General features: G+C 54.6%; 2 protein-coding genes across 5 annotated transcripts in view; both read left to right on the forward strand.

Moving 5' to 3' along the window:
- The window catches only part of FAM20B (FAM20B glycosaminoglycan xylosylkinase), a 43,920-nt gene extending 42,360 nt beyond the window's left edge, over window positions 1–1,560 (forward strand). For all 4 annotated transcript variants that reach the window (XM_075527900.1, XM_075527885.1, XM_075527890.1 and 1 more), the window contains one exon: window positions 892–1,560. In XM_075527900.1, coding sequence (XP_075384015.1) covers window positions 892–1,123 — 232 coding nt within the window. In that variant the 3' untranslated portion in view covers window positions 1,124–1,560. The remainder of the gene's footprint in view (window positions 1–891) is intronic.
- Window positions 1,561–10,468: 8,908 nt separating this feature from the next.
- TOR3A (torsin family 3 member A) lies at window positions 10,469–22,439 on the forward strand. The gene is made up of 6 exons (XM_075527876.1): window positions 10,469–10,799; window positions 11,723–11,836; window positions 13,100–13,365; window positions 15,516–15,694; window positions 21,103–21,227; window positions 21,794–22,439. Exons 1-6 carry the CDS (start codon window positions 10,484–10,486, stop codon window positions 22,042–22,044), a joined length of 1,251 nt encoding a protein of 416 aa, XP_075383991.1. The 5' UTR covers window positions 10,469–10,483; the 3' UTR covers window positions 22,045–22,439.
- The last annotated feature ends 2,347 nt before the right edge of the window (window positions 22,440–24,786 follow it).

Here is a 24,786-nt window from a genome sequence, read left to right on the forward strand (position 1 = left end):
CACAGTAAGGCTCTGGGTTACTGTGAGTGATTTACAAACTCACACTTGCCTATTCCTGTATCTGGATTCGCCCTACATGGACACCTGCATCACATTGACCCCGCCTAATTTTCCATCACAGTCACCTTCCTCGGCTGCACAGGCAGCTTCTCAATCACTGGGAAAAACAACCACAAAATCCCTCCAATTCCGACTCAGAAGGCCCACCTGCTCTGGCTTACCGACAAATTAGACACAACAGGAACGGATCTCATCTGTAGCTGAGGCCTGCCTGTAAAGAAGAAAATAAAAATTGCCCGTTAACCTCTAAGGGTAACTCCTGTGAACATTCTAGAGTTCTTCATTCTAATCATGAGTGTGTACAAATACATATGCACATACACACAGATCGAGGGTGACTAGGTACCCTCCCTTTTTTCAATCCACTCACAATTGTATTATAGGCATTTTCGAATCACACCAAACTTTCAAAAATGCCCTTGAAGGCTGCTTCATAGCCCTTTGCCTGGCTGAGCCAGATCAACTCCTTCCTGGTGGTTGGACCTTCCCATTGCTTCCCAGGGCTCCTGTTGCAGACGCTGCCGTGAACGGACCAAAGAGCTTCAGAAAGTTTGTGGGGAAATCCCACGACCTTTCATTCCATTTCCCACATCATTTTGAAACATCCCCGGTAAACACACTTAATCTTTGTGTCGATCCTCGAGTTACTTACGCATAAAAGAATAGATTGGGCTGGGGTCCCATGACTTGGGAGGGATGCTACTGCAGAGGTGAGTTCCCGTTGGGCCATGGCGCCTGGTTTCCTCCCTGACCCCTGTCTGCCGAGCAGGCTCTCAGTGCCATGTGGCAGGGAGAGGCTTTGTGTGACCTCGCCTACACTTTGCTTTACAGCATTCGTGTCTCCACCTGGAACAGACTGAACTACCTGAAGAACGGTGTGCTGAAGTCCGCTTTAAAAACGGCCATGGCCCCCGACCCCATCGCCCCCGTGCTCTCCGAGCTGCACCTGGACGCGGTGGAGCAGCGGCTGCTGAGCGTCCTGGCCACCGTGAAGCAGTGCACAGACCAGTTTGGGGCCGATGCTGTGCTGGTGGAGGACAGAATGCCCCTGTCCCACCTGTAAACTCTCAACGCAGAATGCCCGAGACTTCTTACAAAGATAGAGAAACAGCACAATCCATTCCAAATGGTAGCCTGCGGACTGGAGCTGGCCAGCAGAAAGTTCTGGGGACAGGAGGCGGGGCGCCCTGGGCGATCTGGGGTTTTCTGTAGCAGAGACTACATGGGTCAGGCCTCGGAGACAGTCGGGTGGCATCACTTGCTGTCCATCAGGTTTGGATTTCCCGTGCCTCGGGGCTCGCCGAGGTGGGACATTGGGACAGGTGATTGGGAGATCGCTTCTGCAGTGCGTTTTGAGGTGAAGCTTCCAATCCTTTCTCCACACTCGTGGATTTTCTGAAAACACGTTACAATCTCTCATGTCCTTTTTTACTGGGACTAGTCGAATTGGAACGCTTACTGCCTCCTAAGGAGTGGCAGCAAATAAAGCCTTGTACTCTATTGAGCCAGCTCGCGCCTTTTGTTTGGAGGGGCATGTTGCATTGTGAGGATAGACTGGGGAGAGCGACCAGAGCCGGGGAGCTCCTCCTAACGAGCTGTGTGGTGGACCTCTGGCCAGCACTCAGAGGAGGAGACGAGCGAGGCACACACTTGGTAGAGCAGACTTGGGGAGGCAGCTGAATCACTGAGGTCACTCATGGAAACCTGTGCCCCTGTCTTCAAGCTCATCGGGTCTGAAAAGCAAAGCCAACTCTGGCCTGCCAGTGTGTCCAGATTAATCAGAATTGGTCTCCAGAGAAAACCTCCCAAATGAGTGTCTTATGGAGACCCTTTTATCTCCCCTTTGCCAAAGCAGGTGAATTCTCCCTCAATTAACTGAGCAGACTGAAGCAGCATCTCAGGTAAGAGTTTCTGCCATCTGCAGTTCTCTAGGAGATGGCATTTGTCCATCCAAGCAGCTGTTTCCCCCCCCCCCCCCCATCCGTGCCTTCCTTGTGAGGAAAGCCCCTGCTGTGCCCTGCTGGTGGCTGGACTCAGCATGTGCTGCAGGCCTGGTGGAACCCAGATGGGAAGCCTGCTGAGCTCGATGTGAGGAGCCTTAGGCTTTAATGTAGGTCAAGCTCTGCCTTCATGCTGAGATCCCCTTTGGGTTCTGCACCCATGGTGCCATGTTACCCTCTCCAAACCCCGGCTCACTTCCATGTTCTCGGGAAGCAAGTATGACAGGTAAGCCATCGCTCTAGAATATGGGCCAAGGAGGACAGGCCGGAGTGCCCACTCAGAGTGTGTGAGGAGCTGCGAGCTGCCCTCCAGCAGCAGAGACGACCTTTGCAAAGTTAACTCCGGTCACTTGAGACCAGCCTTCTGATTTATGTCTAGTTATCAGGCATTAAAAGCTAACGGAGTTACCTGTAAGCACTTTGACATAGGTTAAAGTTAGGGCGGGTACTTTGTGCTGTGTGTGTGTGTGCATTTTGAGATGGACACGGAAAGGGCTGACTTGTAAGAAGGAGTATTTAATTACAAAGACAGCACAAAACACTGAAATAGTGTTAACAAAAGGGGGCATGGACTCTCCTCTGGGGGCCTTTTGGTGGATAGTACTTTCCCTACAGCTTCTAGGTGGAGGGGCGGGGGTGGGGGGTAAAAGCTCAGCGTGGGATGCGGGGAAACTCCCCCTACTCGTAGCTTCACTCATAAAGTTGAAGGCAGAAAGTTCAGCTGAGCGGGGAAGCCACCACGGTCTTTGCGCCCACCTCCCAGTGACCTGTGAAGACCGGGGATGTGCCCCTCGGGCTTTCCTTCACAGGAGCAGATGGGTTACAGCCCAGCATAGAACCTGCTTTGCCACCAGGGCCCTGGTCCAGAGAGAAAAAGGAAAGAACCATTTTTTTTTTAATGTCTTGACCTTCAAGACATTACAGGACATGTCTCTCTTCATTCTTTTTCTCTACAGGTTTCACACTCATGATTTTAAAAGGTGTTCCTATCCGTGATGGTTGAAGTTAAATGATAATGAAGTGTGACGTCTAAGGAATGAGTGTATGTTCTAAGTCAGGAGTGCATTGAGCTGGACAAGTGTGGGAGGCCAGTCCAGATGACACCGAGGGAACAGCCGGGCCTCTCACCAACACGGATTCTCTTGGGGGCAGGGGGAGGGAGAAGTAGATGTCTTCTCAAAAGGCGGGTCGCACTGCCCCCTGTGGCGCACAGGATCTTATTCATCAGAATCCAGTGCTATTCCAATCAGGACAAGTTTCAGGGGATGTTGTTTGCTGAGCCCGAGCTTGGTGCCCGGCCGCATCAGAAGGATTTTGATGTTACAAAAGTAGGAAAATCAGAATTGACTGCTGCTTCGTGCCCTCCTCTCACTTCTGTTTTTCCAGAAAGCTGGGTGGGTAAAGGTAGACGGGGTTCATTTTAAACTGTTCCTTAATAAGAGTCTATAGTGCAGGTTTGGGAAGGGACATAAAAAGCTTTCTTTGAAAGGCTAGTTAACCCACGGATCTTAGGGTGCTCGGAGTCTTGTTCAAGGACATACGCGAGAGGCATTTCCCCGTTTGCACTCCGGGTTCCCACGTCCAGTGAGATGTAAGAACGACCTGGGGGAATTCCAGCCTGTCACTCCCTGCTTGTTAGGTACGATGGATCTAAACAGGGCAGCTCTGCCGTGCCCCTGAGGGCAACACATGCATCTCCTCATGTCCAGCTTTTCTTTAGAAGTCTATGGCCCACTTCCCTTGCCCACCACGCGCCTCCCTCCTTGGCTTTCCTGTATGCTTGCCTGAGCGGTGATCTGCCACACCAGGCACACGGTGCCTTGTGATCGTCAAGAAAGCTGGCGAACGAGGTGTGCTTGTGTGTGTGCTAGCAAGAAAGGGCCTTATTTTGACACACAAACACGGGCCTATGTTGCTGTCGGACCTGAAGTTAGGCCAGCACCAGGTTGTCGGCCATAAAGACCACTCATTCAGCAAGCACCTCTGAGCCCCTGGGGGTGCCCGGCCCACTCACCTGGCGACTCGCACTCTGCTGGAAAGGAAGGCCCTTTTCTCTCTCGAGTCCTCGAGGTTGGGACTGGGCACTCAGCTGTCGCAGGTGCTTAAGGAGCCAAGGTGTTAACATGCAAGGCGTAGTGAGGAAGCAGGGACAAACTTCTGAAAAGCTAGTCCATTTGTTGTCTTGCTCTGCCAAGGACATCTCCATAGCAGGTACAAATAGAGGTTGTGCCCAGTAAGACACCAAAGAAGATGCAGATCTGAGTTTCTGGTGTTCCACGAGCTTCAGTTCTGCAAAAGGAAAAAGATGAATAAAGGTCTCAAAACTTTCGCATCTTCATTTTCTCTCAATACTGCTCCTGGCCCGGCATTTCCAGTTTCTACTGCTCTTGACCAGGGACAGAAGAGGATTCTATCTTTCACACCCACTGAGAACAGCCACCAGACTTGCCTGACAGTGCGTGTTCGATAGGCCTTGCACTTCCTCGCTGAGATGTTCCGCAGGAGAATTAGCCGATGCTGATCGGCTAGGTAACAGTCGCCTCCATGCCTCCTGCTTCCTTCACTCAGCAATTAGGAGCCCCAGAGAACTTGCTGCCCACCTGCTACCATGGAGGCGTGCAAGGGCTACCTGATTGTAATTCTTAGGACATGTAGGTTTGTACCCCTTAAAATGGCAACTTGGCGCCCTATTTCTCAAGCTGCCTGAGCTGAGCAGAATCCTTAATATTTTAACTTGATTTGCAACAGACAGGTATCCATTTCCATCGCTCGTACCTGGATCCACATGGAAGCTGAGGCCTGGTACTGTCCCTCACTACTCACCGCTCAGATCCTCCTCTGGGACAGCTTGCAGTCTTCATTTGCTTCACAGCCATTTTAGGAAGACTGGTATTAAACCAAGCCCACTGCCATCAGGGCCATTCCGATGTACAGCAACATGAGAGACTGGCATTTGAGCTTTAAGGCAGTGGGTGTGGGAAAGGCTGGGTTCTGGGTCTAATCTTCGATAGCGTCTTTACTTCTAACTCACCCTTTCCCAGCCTTTGAGGTGTAAGATCGGGACAGGGGCAAGGCCGGCTGTAACCATGGCTGGGTCTTGTGAGCTGCTGCTCCATGAATCCCCATGGGCCTCTGGTCAGCCAGCCTTTGGGCATTGGGAGGAGCTGTGGGACACCGAGATCATGGCTCTCCCTCCCCTCCAGAGCCTGTAGAGTGCATGTGAGGCACGCAGTGCCTTGACTGATGTAGATTCATCGAGAGGGAGGAAGGACCCCTCGTGCCCCTTGGGCTAGGCACTGGGCTGCCAACTGGAAGGTGGGCGGTTCAAATTCACCAGCAGCCCCAAAGGAGAAAGATGAGGCTGTCCACTGCAGTAACGATCTTTAAACGTCTGGGAAGCCCTACAGAGCAGCTCTGCCCGAAATTGACAGAATGACTGTGGCTAAGAAGCAGGAGAGAATTCTGGGCGTTGGCAGGTGAGGTGGCCAGGACCGTCAGTGAAGGCTTGACAGGCTGTGTACAGAATCCTGTGGCCACAGAGGGAACCCTGGTGGCTCGGTGGTTAAGGTAAGGTGCTTGGCTGCTAACTGAAAGCTCATTAGCTTGAGCCCACTAGCAGCTGAGAGGAGAAAGATAGCATTCTGCCCCCACGAAGATGCAAACTCGGGAAGCCCCTGCGGTCGTTCCAAGAGTGAGCTGCTAGCACTGGGTTGGGGGGCTGGACTACAGAAGTGCAGATGCTGCTGGGCCCTGCTGTCCGGTTCCAGGACCAGAAGTGTCCCTTGGGGCCAGGCAGTCCAAGTGCCCAGTGGTGGGAATGTTAGAGGGAACACTGGCAGTGAACTGTGAGGCTCTCTTTATGTTCTTGGATCTCAGGACAGCGTGGCTTTTATATTCTCTTTATCACTGGAGAGAAAGGCTTGATCGTCACCTGAAGATTGTTTTCAAGGCAGAGGGCTAAGACCCCTCAGTGGGGCTGCAAAGATGTCTGTCAAGCGAGGCTCCTGTCCAGTGGCCTAGTACAGTGCTGTGCTCCCACCCCCACACACCCAGTAGAAGGTGCAGGGTGGGGTTTGAGAAGGTGTATTTCTAACAAGCTCCGGGGTGATGCCATTTCTCGGTCCTCTGGACCACACTTGAGTAGCGTATACTAAGAAATCCTCAAAACCAAAACCGAGCTGCTTGTAATTTCCACAGTGGCCTGTAGGTGGCGGCACCATCCACAGACCTAGTTTCACAAACATCTCTTCGTTAAGTCTCAAGAGCTTGTCTAGAAATGGATTGCTTTTTGGGGTATTAAATATTTACCTCTACCCTGGTGGCATAGTGGTCACGCATTAGTCTGCTAACGAAGGTCTGCAGTTCGAAACTGCTGCCGATCCAAAGGAGGAAGATGAGGCTTTCTACTCCCGTGAAGAGTCAGTCAAGGTCTCAGAAACCCACAGGGGCAGTTCTTCCCTGCCCTGTAGGGTCGCTGTGAGGAGCCCTGGCGGTGCAATGGTTGTACATCGGGTGGTGAACCCCAAGGTCAGCATTTGAAACCACCTGCTGCTCCAAGAGAGAGACCAAGCTTCTCCGTGAAGAATCGCAGTCTGGGAAGCCCACAGGGGAGCCGTTCTAGCTGAGCCTGCAGGGTCGCTGAGTGGGCATCGACTCGGTGCCAGTGAGTAATAAAATAGTGCTGGGTTTCAAGGAGACTTCCTGCTCGGTGAATCACTGTGAGGGGAAAGATGCCTTCTACTTGGAAACCCAGTTTGTAAAGAACGTCCCAACGACCTACTTTACTTACCACAAATGCCAACTCCAAATAAAAATGCCCCCGAATTAGCAGTCAGCCATCTTACAGGAAAGCTACAAGTAGACATTCCCTTCCAGAACAACTCAGGTTACTGAAAGAATACAGGCAGCCCCAAATTAGGATGAATTCGAATTATGACAAACTGCATTTAGCAATGCCATTAAAAGAAAAAAGTCTTGCTAGTCATATGCACTAGATAGGATGTTCCAGAGCATGATTTATTGGTGTTATTCCAGATGTGCAAAGACAGAATGTTTAAGGACACTGGTAATAAAACGTAATAATGGGGTCAGGGTGGGAGGGGCAGTTTACATCAGAACGGATGACCAGCTTGTCGGAATAGAGCCTGCTGTAAGCCAGGGGCTGCCTGGACTAGTCCTTTGACCCCCGAACTTCACCTAGCAGCGTCTCAGTTACAGAAAGCCACCCAAGCCCGCCCCCGCCCCCTGGGGGTCACCAGACAGTGTACCTCCAGGTTTGGGCATAGACAAGAGCAGCAGTTCCCGTGTATGGGGTGTTTAGACTCACCGAATTAACCCAGTTAATCTTCTCAGCAACCCTATCAGGTGGGTGTTTTATCATTTTATAAGCCAGGGAAATTGAGGCAGGGGACAGTTAGGTTATGCCCAAGGTCACACATAGAGAAAATTGATAGAGAACATTAAGTCATTCATGCTCTGTTTGTTGAATGTGTTAGCGTTTTGCACTTACAAAGTGTCAAGGCATGCTCCTTGATCACTGTTCTCTGAAACTCACAGGGCAGTTCTACTCTGTCTTCTGCCTGCATGTAGCTTTGTACTAGTGTCACGGCCCGTGCTCTATGAAGGGTGTGTGTGTGGGCTTCTATTCCATTTTGACAGCACTTTTAGGCACTCAGGCATGCCCTAGGCAGACAGCATTCATTAAGTTCCCAACTTGCCTCACTGTCCTAACAAAGGTGTCTATCGGGTGTCTGCAGCTGCCGGAGTGCAGGGCAGGAACACATGACCCGTGTGTGCTCTGAGAGACTGGAATGAGCAAGCAGGCTGTGTGCGACATTTGTGGGGTATGGCACTAGAATTCAATTTACAATCCATAGCGAGCCCGGCCTCAAAGACACTGCGCATGTAACATTAGTGAAGTCCCCCAATCTCTCCAGACAGCAGTTTCATCATATGAGATGGCTCAAACAAACCAGTGGCTTTAGTAACTATCAGGTGATTAAAAAAATGCATTATGCTCTCCTGAAATCTAAACCTTGTTCCACATGCCATACCAGGAAATGGAATTAAAAGGTAATGGATATATTCTTGCCTTCATAGACAGGGGAACAACTAAGGAATTAAAATCAACAACGAGGAGGACGCAGAAATCCTGGGGGTGTCGGAGCAACAAGACTCTAACTGAAAGGAATTAGTAAAAGTCAGACAAACGGCAAATGTGATGGGACAGGATAAAGATAAAAGGAAATAGAGGAAAGAGCTAGGAAGCAAAGCTATGGATAGAGATATAAACATAGGCGTTCACTTATATAAATACATTAGTTAATAAAATAGAGGTGTTGGCCTATGTACATATACTTATATGGCAATACATTGAGGGTGTGGACACGGCCTCATTTCAAGCCTCCTCTCAACTCAAGAACACTTTGTTCTAACAACCTGGCATTCTGTGATGCTCACCCTCGGGGCACAATTGTTGAAGACAAAATGGGTGCATAAGCCAATGTGGTGAAGAAAGCTGATGGTATCTGGCTATTAAACGATAAAGTGTCTGGGGTCTAAAAGGCTTGAAAATAAACAAGCGGCCATCTAGCTGAGAAGCAATAAAGCCCACATGGAAGAAGCACACCAGCCTGTGTGATCATGAGGTGTCGATGGGATCAGATAACAGGCATCAGAAGACCCAAAACAACTACTAAAAAACATATTGTTGAGAATGAGGAGGGTCAAAGCAGAGACCCCAAACCCATCTGTAGACCATAGGACATCACCTCACAGAAGGGTCACAGGAAGGGCTAAGTCAATGAAGCACACAATATCCCTCTGGTTCTTTGAGGCTTCCTCCCCTCCCCTCGCCCCCACTCTCATGACCCCAGGCCTGCCTTTCTGTTCTGACTAGACTGGAGCATGTATACTGGTACAGATAAGCGCTCATGACATGGAATCCAGGTCAGATAAACCCCCCAGGAACAGAAATGGGAGTCGCAATACCAGGAGGGTATGGGGAAGGTGGGGGACCAGGGGAAGAAGGGGGAACCTATTGCAATGATTGACACACAACCTATGTTCCCCCCCCCACTCCAAACAACAGAAACATGGGTTAGGCAGTGGACGGTGTAAGATATGAAAAAAAAGATGAAAATAATTTATAATTTATCAAGGGGTCAAGAGATTGAGAGAGGGAGGGAAAAGAGGAGCTGCTAGCAAGGGCTCAGATAGATAGTAAATGTTTAGAAAATGAAGATGGCAACAGATGTACACACATACTTGATACAAAAGCGCTGTAAGAGCCCCCAATAAAATGGTCTTTAAAAAAAACCCCAAAACGGGTAATGGAGTTTCTCCACGCTTTTGGAAGGCCCTTCATAGGGAAGCTCTGCGCGCGGCGGGGGGTGGGGGGGGTGGGGGGTGGGGTGTGTGTCTGACCAGCTGCTGGGCCGCAAGCACTTGAAAGGTACCAGGCTGGCAAAGGCAGTTCACACAGCACTTCTCGAACTTGTTTCTCGGTGTAGCATCTTATTTCCCTGTGCCTGTGGGTCCCCAAGGAGTCCAGGCGACGCAGTGGTAAAGCGCTCCATGCCGAACCGAAGGGCTAACAGCACTCTTGGCGAGCAAGATGGAGCCGTCTGCTTTTTAAATGCAGATTTGTAAAAACCCAACTCGGTGCTGGGACAATTCCAACGCACAGCAACCGGGCAGAGGGAGCGGAACTTCTCCGTGGAGTTTCCAAGGCCCGGGGTTGGCCTCCAAGCACTGTAAGCGGTGCGCCATCGGGCGCCTCCCGAGGACGGCGGCCTGGGAAGGCCCCCAGATGGGTTCCCTGTGTCCCCGAGTCGTCACCCCGAGTCAGCATGGGCTTTCTCGGCGGGGGTTTCTGCACACTGGAGCCTCCGCGTTTGGGGGACTCCCCGCGGGGCCGGGCGTTTCTCTTCCCCTGGCAGAGGAGCCGGGCGCCGGCGGGGTGCGCCTGACTTTCCAGCGCAGATGGGCGAGCCCGGGTGCGCTGCTCTCCGGCTCCGCTTGCTGACACAGCCGAGGCCACCACGGGTGCGTTGACTTGGTAACCCCCGATGGGCCGCCGGAGATGTCCCCAAGTCACAATACGGTGATTGCCAGTGGCCACTTCGAGGCCTGACAACCGCCCCCCCACCGCCCCCTTGGTCAACGCCACCACGCCCCGGAACACACTTCTGGGCGGGCCGGAGCCGAGCCCGGTGGGTGGGCCGCCGGCTGCGGGGGCGGATGCCTTCCCGGACCGAGCGCGCCGGGCTGGTTTCGGTTCCCGCGGGCGCGCCCGCCCGGCGTCACGAGGGCGGCGAGCAGGTGGGCGGTGGGCGGTGGGCGGAGCGAGCGCAGCCCCGCGGTTCCCCCGCGACGCCGAGCCGGCCAATCGGGCTGCGGCCCCGAGGCCCCGCCCGCCCGGGATGCGCCGCCGAAGCCCAGCGGCGCGGTGGCCCCAGGCCGGCGGGCGGAGTGGCGGCGCGGGCTGCGCTATGTCTCCCGGGCCCCCGCGCCGGCTCGGGCCCTGCCGGCTGCTGCTGCCGCTGCTGCTGCTGCTGCTCCCGGGCGCGCCGGGCCACCGAGGGGCGGCGGGGCAGGACGCGCCCTGGCCGGCCTTCCAGAACCTGAAGGAGCGGCTGAAGGCGGCCGGGGCCGTGTCCAGGCGGTACTGGGAGCTCGTCAGCTGCCAGGTGTGGCCCACGGACTGCGACGAGGACGGGAAGGCCGCCGAGCCCCTGGGTAAGACCGCCGGGAGCCAGCCAGCTCGCGGCTCGGGGGCGGGCTGCCGTGTAGACGCCTGCTCCTGGGCTGGGCCCGGACATGCTCCTATCAGCCAGCAGGGCACCCTCCAGCGGCGCTGGAAGGCCTATCGCCCGTCCCCAGGCCCGGGGCGGCCTCCTTAGAGATGCAAACCGGTCCACGCGGCTTTACCGCCCCCCCACCCCCGGGCTGCCCTTTCCCACCTTCTTGATGGCTTTAAGGGAAGCCCCGTGTGGACACAGGTACCGGCCCCTCTCCCCCAAATGCCTTCGTGCTCCTTGAGGACATGCAGGGGCCACCTACTCCTGGTTTCCACTCCATCACTGACACTGTTGTGGACCAGATGACCCCTGAGCCTTCCCGTCTCTGTTACCCGCGCAGTGGTGACAGAGCCTAGGTAACACGAGCTTGAAGCATCTTCCACGTCAATCCACAGGGTTCTAAGTTCAGCAGCTGGCTCATGTTTGCCAAAGCTCTGTGTACACCAATTCCAGTCCGCTGAGAAGTGGAAAGGCCCTTGGGTGGGCTGGGATCTGGAACCTGAAGCAAGCAGGAGGAATTGCCAGCTACTTTTTGTCATTTGACTAGACTGCTAACTCCTTGAAGGCAGGGTCTGGGCGTCTTATTCTTCTGACGCGCAATACCAGGGAGCTTCAGAGTTCCTGGGAAAATTCCACTAGCTTTCCATTCCAGTTTTCATGAACTTTCTGAATCCTCTGTCTACATAAGGCATCTTTGTTCAATAAATTAAGCCTCTGGGCTCTCAACTTCCTGAACTTTTGGGAATGCCCCCTCCTGCCACTTCCTAGAAGGAAGCAGGGGGGCCCCAGGGGAGCAGGGAGGGGGCTATGGAGGGAGGTGGAGGGTGGCCTGTCCCTGCCTCAGGGCACCAACTTTTCCAGGCTGGAAACTCCCCCTGTTGGGCAAACAGTACCTGGAGATCCTGACCATGTGGTACTGCAGCTTTCAGGACTGCTGTGACAGTGGGGACTGCAGGGTCTCCAACAACTTCACAGGTGGGTCCCACACGGCCGGGGTGGGCGTGGGGCTCCTGATATGGGCAAGGGGAGGCTGCAGGAGAAATGGCTGGGTGCAAGGGACTCCACTGGTCATTCTGCCCCACCTCCCCAGGGGGATTGCCACAAGGAACGTGATTAAAGTCAAGGCTGCAGTTCTGCGGGCCTGCTTTGGGCGAGATGAGATGCACAAGTGCCAGCTTTCCCTGAAATAGCTCCATCAGCCCTGTGCGCACTGTCATTCGCAGGCTCCACCTTCTTCCCTCTGGTAACAGGCCCAAGCATCTTCATCCAGGTCTTTGAAGGTGCACTAAAATACTCGAATCTGTGACAGCAGGCTCCTTTCAGCATCAGTTTAATGACCGGAGAAGCCGAGCGGGTCTCCTGGCTCTTGGGCATCTGCAGGAATTAGGGAGCTAGCAGGGAGCAGGGAGCGGATGGAGGATAGGCCTGACCAACAGACCTTGTCTGAGGAAGGGGAGAGAAGTTGCCCCCTATATGGACTGAAGCTTCCTGCTGCTAATTTGCCACCACTCCCTCCCTGCCCATGCCCCCCTGCCATTCCTGGGACTGTGTGTGTGTGTGTGGGGGGAGGTGTTGTGAATGTACCAGGCACCGTGCTGAAAGTTCTGCAGGAGTCCCACGGATCTCCCCTATCACCTTGCCTCCGTCTGAGGAGCAGCAACCCCCATGCTTGCCCACCTGAAAGAGCTGAGGGGGTTGTGGGTCAGACCTGCCAAGGTCCCCTACCAGTTGACCCTGAACTTGGGAAGGCAGTACCGTAGGCACAGCTGGCAACCAATGCACCAAACCCTCCCTCCATCCTCTGGCTACAAAGAAGCCAGCCTAGGCAAAGGCTTTGTAGATGGTCGCTGCTCCTAACACTGTCCAGCTGAAGGAATAAAATGAGGCCTTCTCCTTTAAACAGTTGAGGGAATCCTGAAACTGAGGAGCGGTGGGGATGCTGACAGACCTGGGGGTGGGGGAGGGAGGGGAGACTGGACACGATTCGGGAGCGAATCTGGGGTATCCAGCATCTGCTGCAAAGGTAACCCCATTCTCTGTAAGTTCCATCTTGGTTTCTCAAACTTTGTGGAAATGAACCCTTGAGCCCCTTCTATAAGGTTGCCCTTTGGCTTCCTGTCCTGTGGGTCCAGAGGGTGAACAATGGGCCCACCTCAGAGACGGTCCTTGGTCTTGGAGCCCAGTGGGAGTCACGCCCATGGGGGTGCTCTTACCGTGGCCACCTCTTTCTGCTCCCAGGCCTCAAGTCAGACCTGCAGGTGCAGCTGCACGGCCAGCACCTGGCCCAGGAATTGATCCTGAGAGTGGTGAGGAACTACATAGAGACGCCCCGGCCTCCCAAGGCGCTGGGCCTGTCACTGCATGGATGGTCAGGCACCGGCAAGAGCTTTGTGGCTCGGCTGCTGGCCGAGAACCTGTACCGGGACGGGCTGAGGAGTGACTGCGTCCGAGTGTTCATCGCCACGTTCCACTTCCCTCACCCCAAGTATGTGGAGCTGTACAAGGTGAGGCCAGGTGGGCTGACCCCAGCCTTTCTGACAAGGAGGGGGACACTGGAGGAGCCTACGGTGAGGGTGTACTGAGGGGGCAGGCAGACACAGATGCCACCACTCCCCACACCCCCTACCCAGACATCCTGAGCATCTGGGGAGACTGAGGGTCCACCACCTGTCTCATTCCCAGCCGTGTACAACACAGAGACTGGGAACCCTGGGGGTGGGGGTGGGGGAAATGCTCCGTTAGCAAAGAAAGAGGCTTTGCCTCAAACGTGGAAGGGAGGAAACCAAAGCCTAGTATGGCCTCCCCGCGTGGGCAGTTGGCACGGCATCCTTCAAGACTCAGCTATGCTGCTGGATGCTGCTACCAGTATATTGGGCAGAAAGTTGTGCAAGGAACTTGAAGAAAAGTCTTAAGAGGGGGAAAAAAGTGGGGTGTTTTTTTACTGATTTTATTTTGTTTTTTCTTTTTATTATTGTGGGCTGATAACAATCCATATATCCATTGTATCAAGCATATTTGTACATATGTTGTCATCATTATTTTCAAGACATTTACTTTCTATTGAGTCCTGGGTATCAGCTCCTTTTTTCGCTTCCATCCCTCTCACCCTCTTAACTACTTGATAAGTTATAAATTACTATTACTTTCATATCTTACACCGACCGCTGTCGCCCTTCCAAAGTGGGGTATTGTAAATGATCCCCGTCTTCCCACAAGGGCTTGCTCTGTGTCAGCAAGGACATGCACAGGTTTCCTGAGGCCCCAACCCCCCACCCCATGTGGAGTTCCAGCTAATGCAGACATGCGGATCTAAAGTCAGGCAGAACAGAACCCGAACCCCATGCAACCTGCAGGGGTGCCTGCCCCCGGCCTTGATGTCTGCTCTAGTGTTTGGCCTTTTACCCTGGAGGTTATGTAAGTCTATGTTGGCAGAGACCCCCAGGTCATCTGGGAGTTTCACTGGCCATGGGGGCCAGAGCAGGGTGAACCGCCTCAATCCCAGCTGTCTTCTGGGCGGGCAGCCAGCCAGCTGGACCTCCCAAGACAGTCAGCTGCCCTTGGCCCAGGCTGAAACTGCTGTGGATCCTCACCTTCCCGCTGAGACACATGTTTTCTCACCCCCCACTCACTCAGATGACTGGAATGACCCCGGTGGGGCTGGAAATGGGCCGGATGTGTGCTCAGCTAACCACCAGGTTTGGTGGTAACAAGCTACCCCGTGAGGGGGCTGGCCCCACGGGAAACACTATTTACTCTCCCGATGGAGCCTGAAGCGCAGCTTTTATTAAATTCAGGACGTACCCCCTGCTTGGTTAGGGAGCCCCACAGTCCCAGTTCTAGGTTGGGTGGGCCCAGACAGGCTCACCTCAGACTTTTCTGCTGGCCTCTGCAGCTGCTGCTCAGAGTTCCCGGCCAGGGCCTGTGACTGCCCCTGGACACCGCCTCTCCCCAGGGAGTCTGGCTCCCACCGCCCCCCAGGGGAGGGGAGGTTAGTTGAGAGGTGTCAGCCTGGAGGGGAGGGGGACGGCTATAGCTGGGGCTCTCTCCCAAGAGTGGGTGGGAAGGCAGGCAGGTTCCTCACCACTCCATTTCAGTGCTCTACTGTTCTGGGCAAGCTCTCCCTAGTTCATGTCCAACCCTCGGGGGACAGAATTGTCACCAGGGATGCTTGTTGCCAGGCCCTGGTCCCTCCCCTAGAGGTCTGGATTTGCTGATTCTAAGGTGGAATCCAGCTCTGAGAGACCCTCTACAGGGCCCTGGGGAACCACGCTCAGCTCCGGTCCCTCCCTGACTCGGCCATGACTGTTGAAGAAGCCAAACTGATCGGAAAGGGCCTGAGTGTGCAAAACGTGTGTGGTCTCCACAACCAGCAAGGGCACCCCTGCACCCACCCAGCTTCCCACCTAGAACCACGGCCCACAGATGCCGCCTGACCGGCTCCCTGTGAACTTGTGTCCCACCTCACGGTCCTGGCAATGATTTGAGCTCACCATGCCCCTGAGCCTCCCATTCCAGGGCTTCAACCTGGACTTTTCAGTGCGGGTCTGTTCCCCATATAGGCCATGACCAAGCCAGTTTGAACCTGCTGGAGCGCTGGGGGGACCCCTTGGAGGGCTCCAGGGCTCCCGGCAGCTATCGCCCTTGTCCTGTGCAGGAGCAGCTGGCCAGGCAGATCCGGGAGACGCAGCAGCGCTGCCGCCAGACCCTGTTTCTCTTCGACGAGGCTGAGAAGCTGCATCCGGGACTGCTGGAGGCCCTGGGGTCCCATATGGAGCACCGGGCCCCCAGCGACGATCCGGCCGACGCCCCAAGAGCCATCTTTCTTTTTCTCAGGTGAGACTGAGGGCCAGCAGGCAGGGGCAGGAGTAAAGGCGGCCGCCCAGAGATTCTCTGACGCAGTCTTGGGGGCTGTCCTGGCATGGTCATTGGAGGAGAGCCCCTGCGCATGCCCTCACTCGTCTCCATACAAACCTGCAGTGAGGAAACCAACACCGGCTCCGGGTGTGGAAGCAGGTCGGAGCCCAGGGGCTGCTGGTCTTTTCCCCGGCTCTCCCACCAGGTCACTTTGGACGGACTGTGACCCACCAGGCACAGACTAGTCTCCCCAGCTCTCCCCACAAAGCACAAAGCCTCCTGGGAGGGCGGGGCCCTCGCCCTGCGTTCCCAATAAGTTTCAAGTCACCACACTAACTGAATAGCATGTCCAAATGCCTTTGAGAATTCCCGAGGAAGGCTGGCATTGGTAGGCTGGGGCAGCTCTCCATCCAGCCCTGGAAGGTCCACTTCTTTTCGCACTGCAAGAGGAAGTCATTGGCTGGGGTGATTGCACTGTTACATGAAAACTTGCTTTTTCTCTGGGCGCCTCATGACCAGCAGGACCAGGCCACTTGACTGACATTCCGCTTCTTTGCTGGGCCCCAGGCTCTGGAAATGGCCTTGGAAGCAGTGAACTTAGATAGCAACCTGTCCGGCCCTGTGTTTTTAGAGGCTCCAAGTGGGCCAGCCCCAGCCAAATAGCAATCAAACATGGGTCCCTCTTGGCCCAACTGACTATTTCCCCAGACCACTCCCTCCGCCGCCCACCCTCTGCAGGCCTGTGCTCTGCTGAGCTCTACTAGAGCACCCTGGCAGGATGGGGAGTCAGGCCAGGAGAGAGCGGCCTGGCAGTCTTCGTTTCACTGTGGATCTGAAAGCAGGTTGGAAGAGGTTTAGACAGTTGCTGGGTTAGGATTTTGGTGCTGATGACAAGCCCTTCCTGGTGTGTGCAGCTGGGGGACACTGCCGTAGTCTTGAGGTAAGGGGGTCCCAAGATGATTTCCAGAGAAAAGCAGAGATTTTCAGACCTGATTTGACCAGAATCCAGTAAGGGCAGTAAATGTCTCAGATGAATACTTCCCTGCCTACCATCCCCCAGCCCTGCCCCCTGCCTCTGTAGCCTTGACCCCAACCCCACCCCAGGCAGCCTTGGGGGTGGATTACCACCAGCTGCAGTGAATTCAATGGATGCCCCCAAATCTCGACACAAGCCCCTGCCCATCTCCCAGGCATGTGTAGGACAGAGAAGAGCCCCCAAAGGGCTTCTGAACCTGTGCGTCTTCACAAATGCAGACTGCCTCAGCCCTCTCCACGGAGCCTCCAGCCTTTGGTCAACAGCCCAATCCCTAACCCTGTGTCGCAGGGCTCTGCCCAAGTGCAGAGGTGGCAAGACATCAAGGAAATACCTTGTCCCTTCAAGCTTCGCCACCGAAGCCCTTGCCTTTGGTAAGATGATCAAGTAGAGGAAGGGCATTGAACATGGGGTGGGGGGGGCCTGAACCTTTCCTGCAGACTGACTCCCCAACACTGGCAGCACCATGAGGAAGCATGTCCGAGCACCGTACCAGGAATCCTCACTTTGGGAGTGTAAGGTTCTCTGCCTCTCGTCCTCTGCTCAGGCCTGCCCTGTGGCCTTTCCTCGACTTGGGCCCTGGCAACTGGGTCCTTGGCATCAGCTTGGAAAGCCCTCGCCTTCTCTCACCTGTGCCAGGTTTCCTAATGTGGTGCGGGGACCCTGTCTCTAGACAAATGTTTGCCTGCGTAGTATTTTGGTCAGTGACCCACCAGTTGCACCGTGTCCCGCCAGCACTGCCCTTTCCCCTAGTGGCCTGGCCTTTGTGACCTGGCTGAGGTGGCACTGGGCATGCCCTGGGGACAGAGCCACCCCAAGAAGCTTCCCTGCTTGAAAGATGTCCACTGGGGACACCCCTGCCTCTGGGTGGGGCCGGGGACAAACCCTGGAAGAAGTCATGAAGGGACTACTTGCAGAGGCTTGGCCTCTATAAGGCTCTCACTTCCACCCGGCCCAGAGGTAGCAGGGTCATTGAGGCTCCCTACCCTGCCCAGTGCCAGGGCATCCATGAACTGCAACAAGGTTTATAGTTATTCCAAAGACTGTCAGAAGAAAGGCCAGGTGACCAACTTCTGAGAACCAGCCTTCGAGCGCAGGCTGCTGGGTGGCACAGTGAAGGGTGCCCTTTGGTACTGGCTTCTACAATAAGGGTGAGGGCTGGGGTCTGAAAGAGAAACACAACGGGGTGTGCGCTAGTGTTGCCAATTCACCTCTGAGGGCCCAGGGTTCACTGGGAAAAGTCCCAAGCTGGCCCTTTGAAAGACACTCTTTGCTGGCTCTCCGCTGGCGGTGCCTGCTGGCAGGAGGGGATGGGGCTATGGAGGCTTTGAGTTTGGGGTGCTGTCGGCCAGCCCTCAGAAGCCCAGCACATTCACCCCCGTGTCCCGAGGAGAGCAGGCTGAGTCCACAGTGAGGACAGAGGCTGCAGCAGCACTGGTCTGTGAGGGTTCGGAGTGCCCAGCTGCTATCAGCAAGTTGGCAGCTTGAAGTTACCAGTCACTTTGCAGTAAACAAGCACACTGACTGCCAATGAATTGATCCCAACCCTCTAGGCCAGGGAAGATCTGCCCCTGTGGGTTTCTGAGACTGTAACGACCAGCGGAGAAAGCCTCGTGTGGCAGGCCACTTCCAGAAGGTTACCACCTTAGCAACCATATGAGGCAGGTCCGCTGTCGTACGGGAGTGACTCCACAGCACGCGCAGCATAGAAAGCTGAGGGAACGGGGTCACAGGGCACAACCTGGTGGAACCCTAAGCATGGGCTACTGTTTTCTTGGGGAGCCTGTAAAATGAAGATGGTAATTCGTCATTTTTCATTTGACCGTTGAGAAAAAACGTAGGTAACAGGGAGTCTGGAGACATTAACAGACGTCTCAGAGACCCCGGCAGGTAGGAAATGCTAAGTGTATGTCTGACCGAACATTGGATTGCCCGGCCCATTTTACAGATGAAGAAACTAAGGCTCAGAGACAAGTCATTGAAATGAGGCTTGGATGCCCGTCTCTTGAGATCTTGGGACTACAGGAAATCTGATGCTGTCCTGCCTTAGTGCCAACAGGGGAGAGGGCTGGTCTCTAACGTGGCCTTCTGGTCTCTTGGTCCCCTCAGACCTTAGACTGCAGGTGACCTGGAAGGATGCAGAAGGGCAACAACACCTGTCTTTAGGTGTAACATTCCTGCAAACTGGCAGTGCCCAAGGTGTGTGTGTGGCAGGGGGAGGAGGGGCATGAGTTGAGGGGTCTCAGTGGTGAGAGAGCCTGCAGCACGGTGTGGGGGAAGAGCCACTGACCGTGGGACAAGACAAGAGGGGGAGCGAGTGCAGGGGTACAGACAGACAAAGCACAGACACACGTGCAGAGAGTTTTATCTAACACATCTTTGCCAGCCAGGCACTGTGCAACGGTCAGTGATGATATAAACGGGCAAAGCTTCCCCATCTGGCCCTGAGGTGCTTTTCAGGGTTGAAATTGGGCAAGCATTGGAGTCTACTCCCTGAGGGTCTGGTGAGTGACCACCACTGTTCTCCCCGCCCCCCTCAAGCAGGACCCTTGGCCTTTGCTTCCCTCGGGGAAGGGCAGGATGGTGGTGGGGCAGCTCCTACGTCAGTGGATGCAACAGGGACCACTCCTTGTGTGCAGGTGAGCCGTCTGGTGGCCACGTGCAATAATCGGAGCAGGCGGGCAGCAGCTCACCAGGGTGTTGTCAGCAGCCAGACGTAGGCAGCAGGGGTATTCTTTCTGGCTGAGAAAAGGTGAACAAAGTGGGGACTGCCCTTGTCCCTGCCAGATGCGTGGCAAATGTTGGCTGTGAGGGGCACACTGGCCCTTCCAGGAAGGTGGCCAGTATGGCTAGACATCATAGGCACAGCTTACCTGCTTGACCCAGAAGATAGCTTGCCCTCCACCCTGGGGAGGGGACGCTCTCCTGGTGTCCACTACTTACGTGCCCAGCTCCAAGATTTCACCTCCTCTCCCCCAGCCTTCTCTCCTTCACATCAAACTCAGTTCACATCCCTGTGCTTCCAGACCTCTAATTCCAGTTGCCAAATATCACCACTCCTAAAGGATCCCTGGTGGCTCAGTGGGTTGTTTAAGGTCAACAGTAGACGGGGCTTCCAACTCCTGTAAAGAGAAACCCACAGGGGCAGTTCTACCCTGTCCTATAGGGCCACTATGAATCAGAATCGAAGACAGTGAATAAAAGAGGCCTGGTGGCGCTGTAGAGTAAGCATTGGAGTATTAACCACAAGGTCAGTGGTTCAAACCTACCAGCCACTCTGCAGGAGAAAGATGAGGCTGTCTACTCCAGTAAAGATCTACAGCCTTGGAAACTCTATGGTGTTGCTGTGAGTCAGAATGAACTTGATGGCAGGTGGGTGAGAGCAGACAGGTAAAAGGGCTCAAGCTCTCTTTTCCAATGCTGCCCTCTGGGGGCGGGAGGCAGCCTACAACATGCACCTGTTGGCTCCATGATGCTTCCTTCTCTCCCTCACTTCTCGGGAGGAGCTCTGGGGGAGAAAGCCGAGACTTTCTACTCCCGTAATGAATACATCTCCAAACCCACAGGGGCAGTTCTTCCCTATGCTAGTCGGTATGAGTTGGCGTCGCCTCGATGGCAGGGAATTTTTGAGGATATTCCACTTCTGCCAGCTGAGGGTGGGAGGCAGCCCAAGACCAACACCTGCTTTCGTTGCTGCTCTCCTTGCCACGCTCATCCATCAGTGAGTCCTACCAACTGTGCTGCCAGAGTGAATCTTATCCTCATTGCTGCTAAACATGGACCACTGCAGAAAGCTCTGACTAGCTTTCTGCCTCCCACGCCGCCTCCGTCCAACCTACGGTGATTTCTTAGGAAGTAAAGATGACCAGGCGACCCCACAGCCCTACATTCAAAACCCTTCAGTGGTTTGCCGGAGCCCTGGAGGCAGGTCTGCATGTGTGGGGAATACTCCGTCCCCGCCTGGGTCTGCCCTTCATGTCCGTAACTTCCAGCTGCTCCAAGCAGCACGCAGGCACTGAGCCCACAGACTGACACCCTTCCCGGCCTCCTGTGAGCAGCACTGCGCAGCTACAGCTGCTTGGAGCCTGCTCCTGCCGCTCTCCTGGGATCACACTGATGTCTGGGTCTGCATGCTCTCTGCACTGAGCGCGGAGTTTGCCAAAGGGCTGAGAGAGGGTGGGTGGGTGGCTAATGTCATTTCTGCAGACCCCTGGGCTGTGACAGTATCTCCTGGGGAGGCCCAGGCCCGGACCCATCATCATCCCAATGCATCCGGGACAGTGGCCAAGCGGCCCCTGCAGAAGCGAAATCCAACAGGAACCAAATCGGTCACTAGCTCTTGTGTCTCTTTCAGTAACCTCGGGGGCAATGTCATCAATGAGGTGGTGCTGAATTTGCTTAAGTCCGGACAGCCGCGGGAAGAGATCACGCTGGAGCAGCTGGCGCCCCGCCTCCAGGCTGAGATTTCGGAGTCTACAGGTAGCAGAGCCCCAGCCAGCGGACACCAGGGCTCTGTCGACCACCAGGGCTGGAGTACCGCATGTGTCAGATGCCATACGGTCACCTCCCACTGTCAGCTTTGGGGAGGCACAAACTTCGTTCCCTGGGGCTGGCTTTCCCTAGAAGGCCTCAACTACCGTACTTTCCTGAAAATGCTTGTAAAGGAAGTGGCGTTAGCCCAGGACATACATGGGAGCTTCAGGAAGTTCATGGGGAAAAAAAAATCACACTAGCTTGTAATTCTATTTTTCACAAACTTTTTGAAGTCCCCCCTACACTAAGTGGACCCTGAAGCCTGTTATGAGGAGTCTCATGGTGAGAAGCTCACATTATCAGTGCCACCGCCCCATCCCCTGGGGTGGACACTGACAGTTATCAAGGCACGCTGGCCCTCAGGAGACTGAGCCTCGTAGTCCTAGGCTCACCTGTCAGCTCTCCCACAGCTGGCATGAGCGCCAACCTTGCCCAACCTCTGTGTTGTCTTAAAGCTGTTGGGTTCGGCCCCTGAGGCCTGGCAGCATGTAACTTTGGCTTTTGCTTTTCAGACAGTGGCTTTGGCCACAGCCGTCTTGTGCAGGAGAAGCTGATCGACTTCTTCGTCCCCTTCCTCCCGCTGGAGTACCGCCACGTGAAGCTGTGTGCCCGCGATGCTTTCCGGAGCCAGGAGCTGCCTTACACAGAAGAGGCCCTGGAGGAGATGGCCAGGACAATGGTGTATGTCCCCAAGGAGGAGCGGCTCTTCTCTTCTCAGGGCTGCAAGTCGATTGCCCAGAGGATTCACTACCTCCTGCCTTGAGGGCTCGGAGATTTCCAAAGGGGGCTTCCTTCTGGCAGGACGCTGGGTCCTGTGGGGGCACTCGCTGGGGCCGCAGGGGTGAAAGGGCAGCCTGGCATCCAGAAGGCCGTCACTCAGAACCAGAGCCAATACCAGGAATCACTTGGTGCCTTCAAGCCCCGCATTCTAGTGGGGTTCAGGGTTGGAGAAAGCCCCGCTGGTGTCCGGCGCATCTCAGAGCTGGGTCTCGGGCTGCGGGCGAGATCTTCCAGGTAGGGCGCTGGAGGATGAAGCTCCCACGGCCAGACACGGTGGGTCAGCTTTTAAGCTGTCCCTCCCAAAGGAAAGCTGCTGAGCCATATATATATCCATATCCATATATATATATATATATATATATATATATATATATATATCCTAAATCAGGGGCCTAAACATGCTTTCATCTGTAAAGATTAAACTTTTGTATTTTTCTAAAACCCTTGGCCAACTTTTCTTATGGAGCAAGTGCCCGTGCTCACAAAGCCCTGCTGCGCCCTAAGCGGCAGGTAAGGTCGATGGGGGCTGCAGGAGATGAGCTAAGGGGTTGACTGCCTACTCTGTTGGCTCTGGGATCCTCTCACCTGCACCAAGCTGCAGAGACTGACTGAGAGGTTTCCACGGCGTAGTCCTCACTCTGCACCCACGCTCAGGCACCGGCATGCATGGGCTGGCAGAGTGCCGACGGGGTGAGCATTCGTGTCCCTGCCCCACCACTGCTTGCCAGCCAGATCTGGAGGAACATACGCCGACCCCTCCTCTTGTCATTTCAAGCATCTCTGTTCTCTGACCCTCTCAGCTTTCCCAGCCATTGCTGTTGGGTGATTGATTCACGGGGACCCTACCCTGCCCCAAGGTCCCCAGACTGTTACATAAAGGAGCCCTGGCGACATCGTTAGGGTTGAACTGCTAACTGCAAGGTCTGAAGTTCAAAACCAGCAGCTGCTCCTCGGGAGGAAGATGAAGCTTTCTACTCCCGTGAAGAGCTGGTCTGGGAAACCCACAGGGGCAGCTCTACCCTGCCCTATAGGGTCACTATGTCAGCATCACTGAATGGCAGGGCGGTAATTTTCACAGAAATCTTTCTGCTGTGCATCAATGGCCACGCCTCTCACCTTTAGCCCTATACTATGGGTCAGTGCCAACCCTGCCCCAAGTCACTCTTGGGAGGTGCTCCTCTTCCAGGACTGGCCCTGACTTAAGAGAGAACCTAGCTCAAAGCGCATTAGGTCATCGGTAGCCACATAAGCCTCCCATTCCCGCACTCAAAGGGCAGCCTAACGTGGAAGGCAGCCAACCTGCACAGTGTGGGGTGCTGGGCTGCTGGCTCCCCGGCACCGTCTACAGCAGTGGTTCTCAACCTCCCTAGGGCCGCAGTGACCCTTTAGTACAGCTCCTGATGTGGTGGTGACCCCCTTTCATTACCACTTCCTAACGGTCATGTTGCTACTGTTGGGAATCAGGGGCCCCCGTGGAAGGGTTGTTCGATCCCCCAAGGGGTCACGACACACAGGTTGAGAATCGCTGCTTTATACTCTTGGGAGGACCAGTAATGTGCCCAGCCCTCAGCTCTGCATGCCCTTTTCAAAGATACACCGAGCAGCAGCCAAGAGACCTCACCGGCTAGCTGTGCTTATGTGTGCAGTCTGAAGCACCTTAGGAGCCAGGCCGGCAGAATTGTGATTCTGAGCACAGTCTGCAGATTGCCGGCCTACATGGAATCTTGCTTCCACCTGTGACCACAGCGAGACCTGGGAACACGTTTGATGTAAGCTTAGTCTGTCTGCACTTGAGCAAATAGGGGCTGGATGAAATGAGTCATCCTCAGAAAGTGCTCAGAACACGGTGCCTCAGGTTTTACTAAGAAAAATAAAATGAATCCAACGAAATTCTAATGGGCTTTGGCACCACCCTCAAAAGCCCCGACTGGGACTTGTCGTCCATGTCTAGCTCCTGGAGCCCCGGTTGCTGGAAGGTTCCCAATTCACTTGAGGAACCTAAAACCTGGGAACCTGTGCCATGCACTTGCAACGCACTCTCCGGGGTGGTCTCGTGGCGACAGTCGCAGCTGCAGGACTCAGGCACCCGTTTCGTCACCGTCACAAAGCCAGTCAGTAGTAGGGTAGCTCTAGCTCCTCAGCTCCCAACCGCCACGCCTTCCAGAACCACCACCCTAGAAATTCCCACAGCTTCAGGTGCGGAAAACAGAGAGATCCTAAAGGGGTGGGGCATGCTCTTCTAGGAAGATTCCAAAAATAAGGTTTTATAAACAAAAAAAATGGGGGGAGGGGCGGCAAAAGGAGTGAAGCTAGGGTGTAAGGTAGAGGAGGGAGCTTCCAAAAGCTGGTAGAGAAATGGAATGAAAAGATAAATGGAGTTTTCCAACCAACTTTTGGAAGCCCCCTTGTATAGGCTGATGCTTCACAGCTGTGCTCACTGAGCCCAGGTGTGCGCCATTCTGTAGTTTCTGGCCATACCTAATTCAGCTTACTGCTGAAGGCAAGGGCACGTTTGAGAAAAGAAAAGGAAAGCCATGCCAAACAAGAACAGAATGTTCCTTTATGAGGCCCCATACTTACGGTCTTAAAGCTACTTTGGCTCAAAGCATTCCCAGACCTTCGTCCCACGACCGAGTTCTTTACCTTCGAGACAGCCACTTCATTCCGAGCAAGAGGGAACTTCTGCTGACTCCCTGGCAATCAATGTTGCGGGAGAAGCACTCCA

The sequence above is a fragment of the Tenrec ecaudatus genome, chromosome 1, assembly GCF_050624435.1.
Source record: "Tenrec ecaudatus isolate mTenEca1 chromosome 1, mTenEca1.hap1, whole genome shotgun sequence".
NCBI lineage: Eukaryota > Metazoa > Chordata > Mammalia > Afrosoricida > Tenrecidae > Tenrec > Tenrec ecaudatus.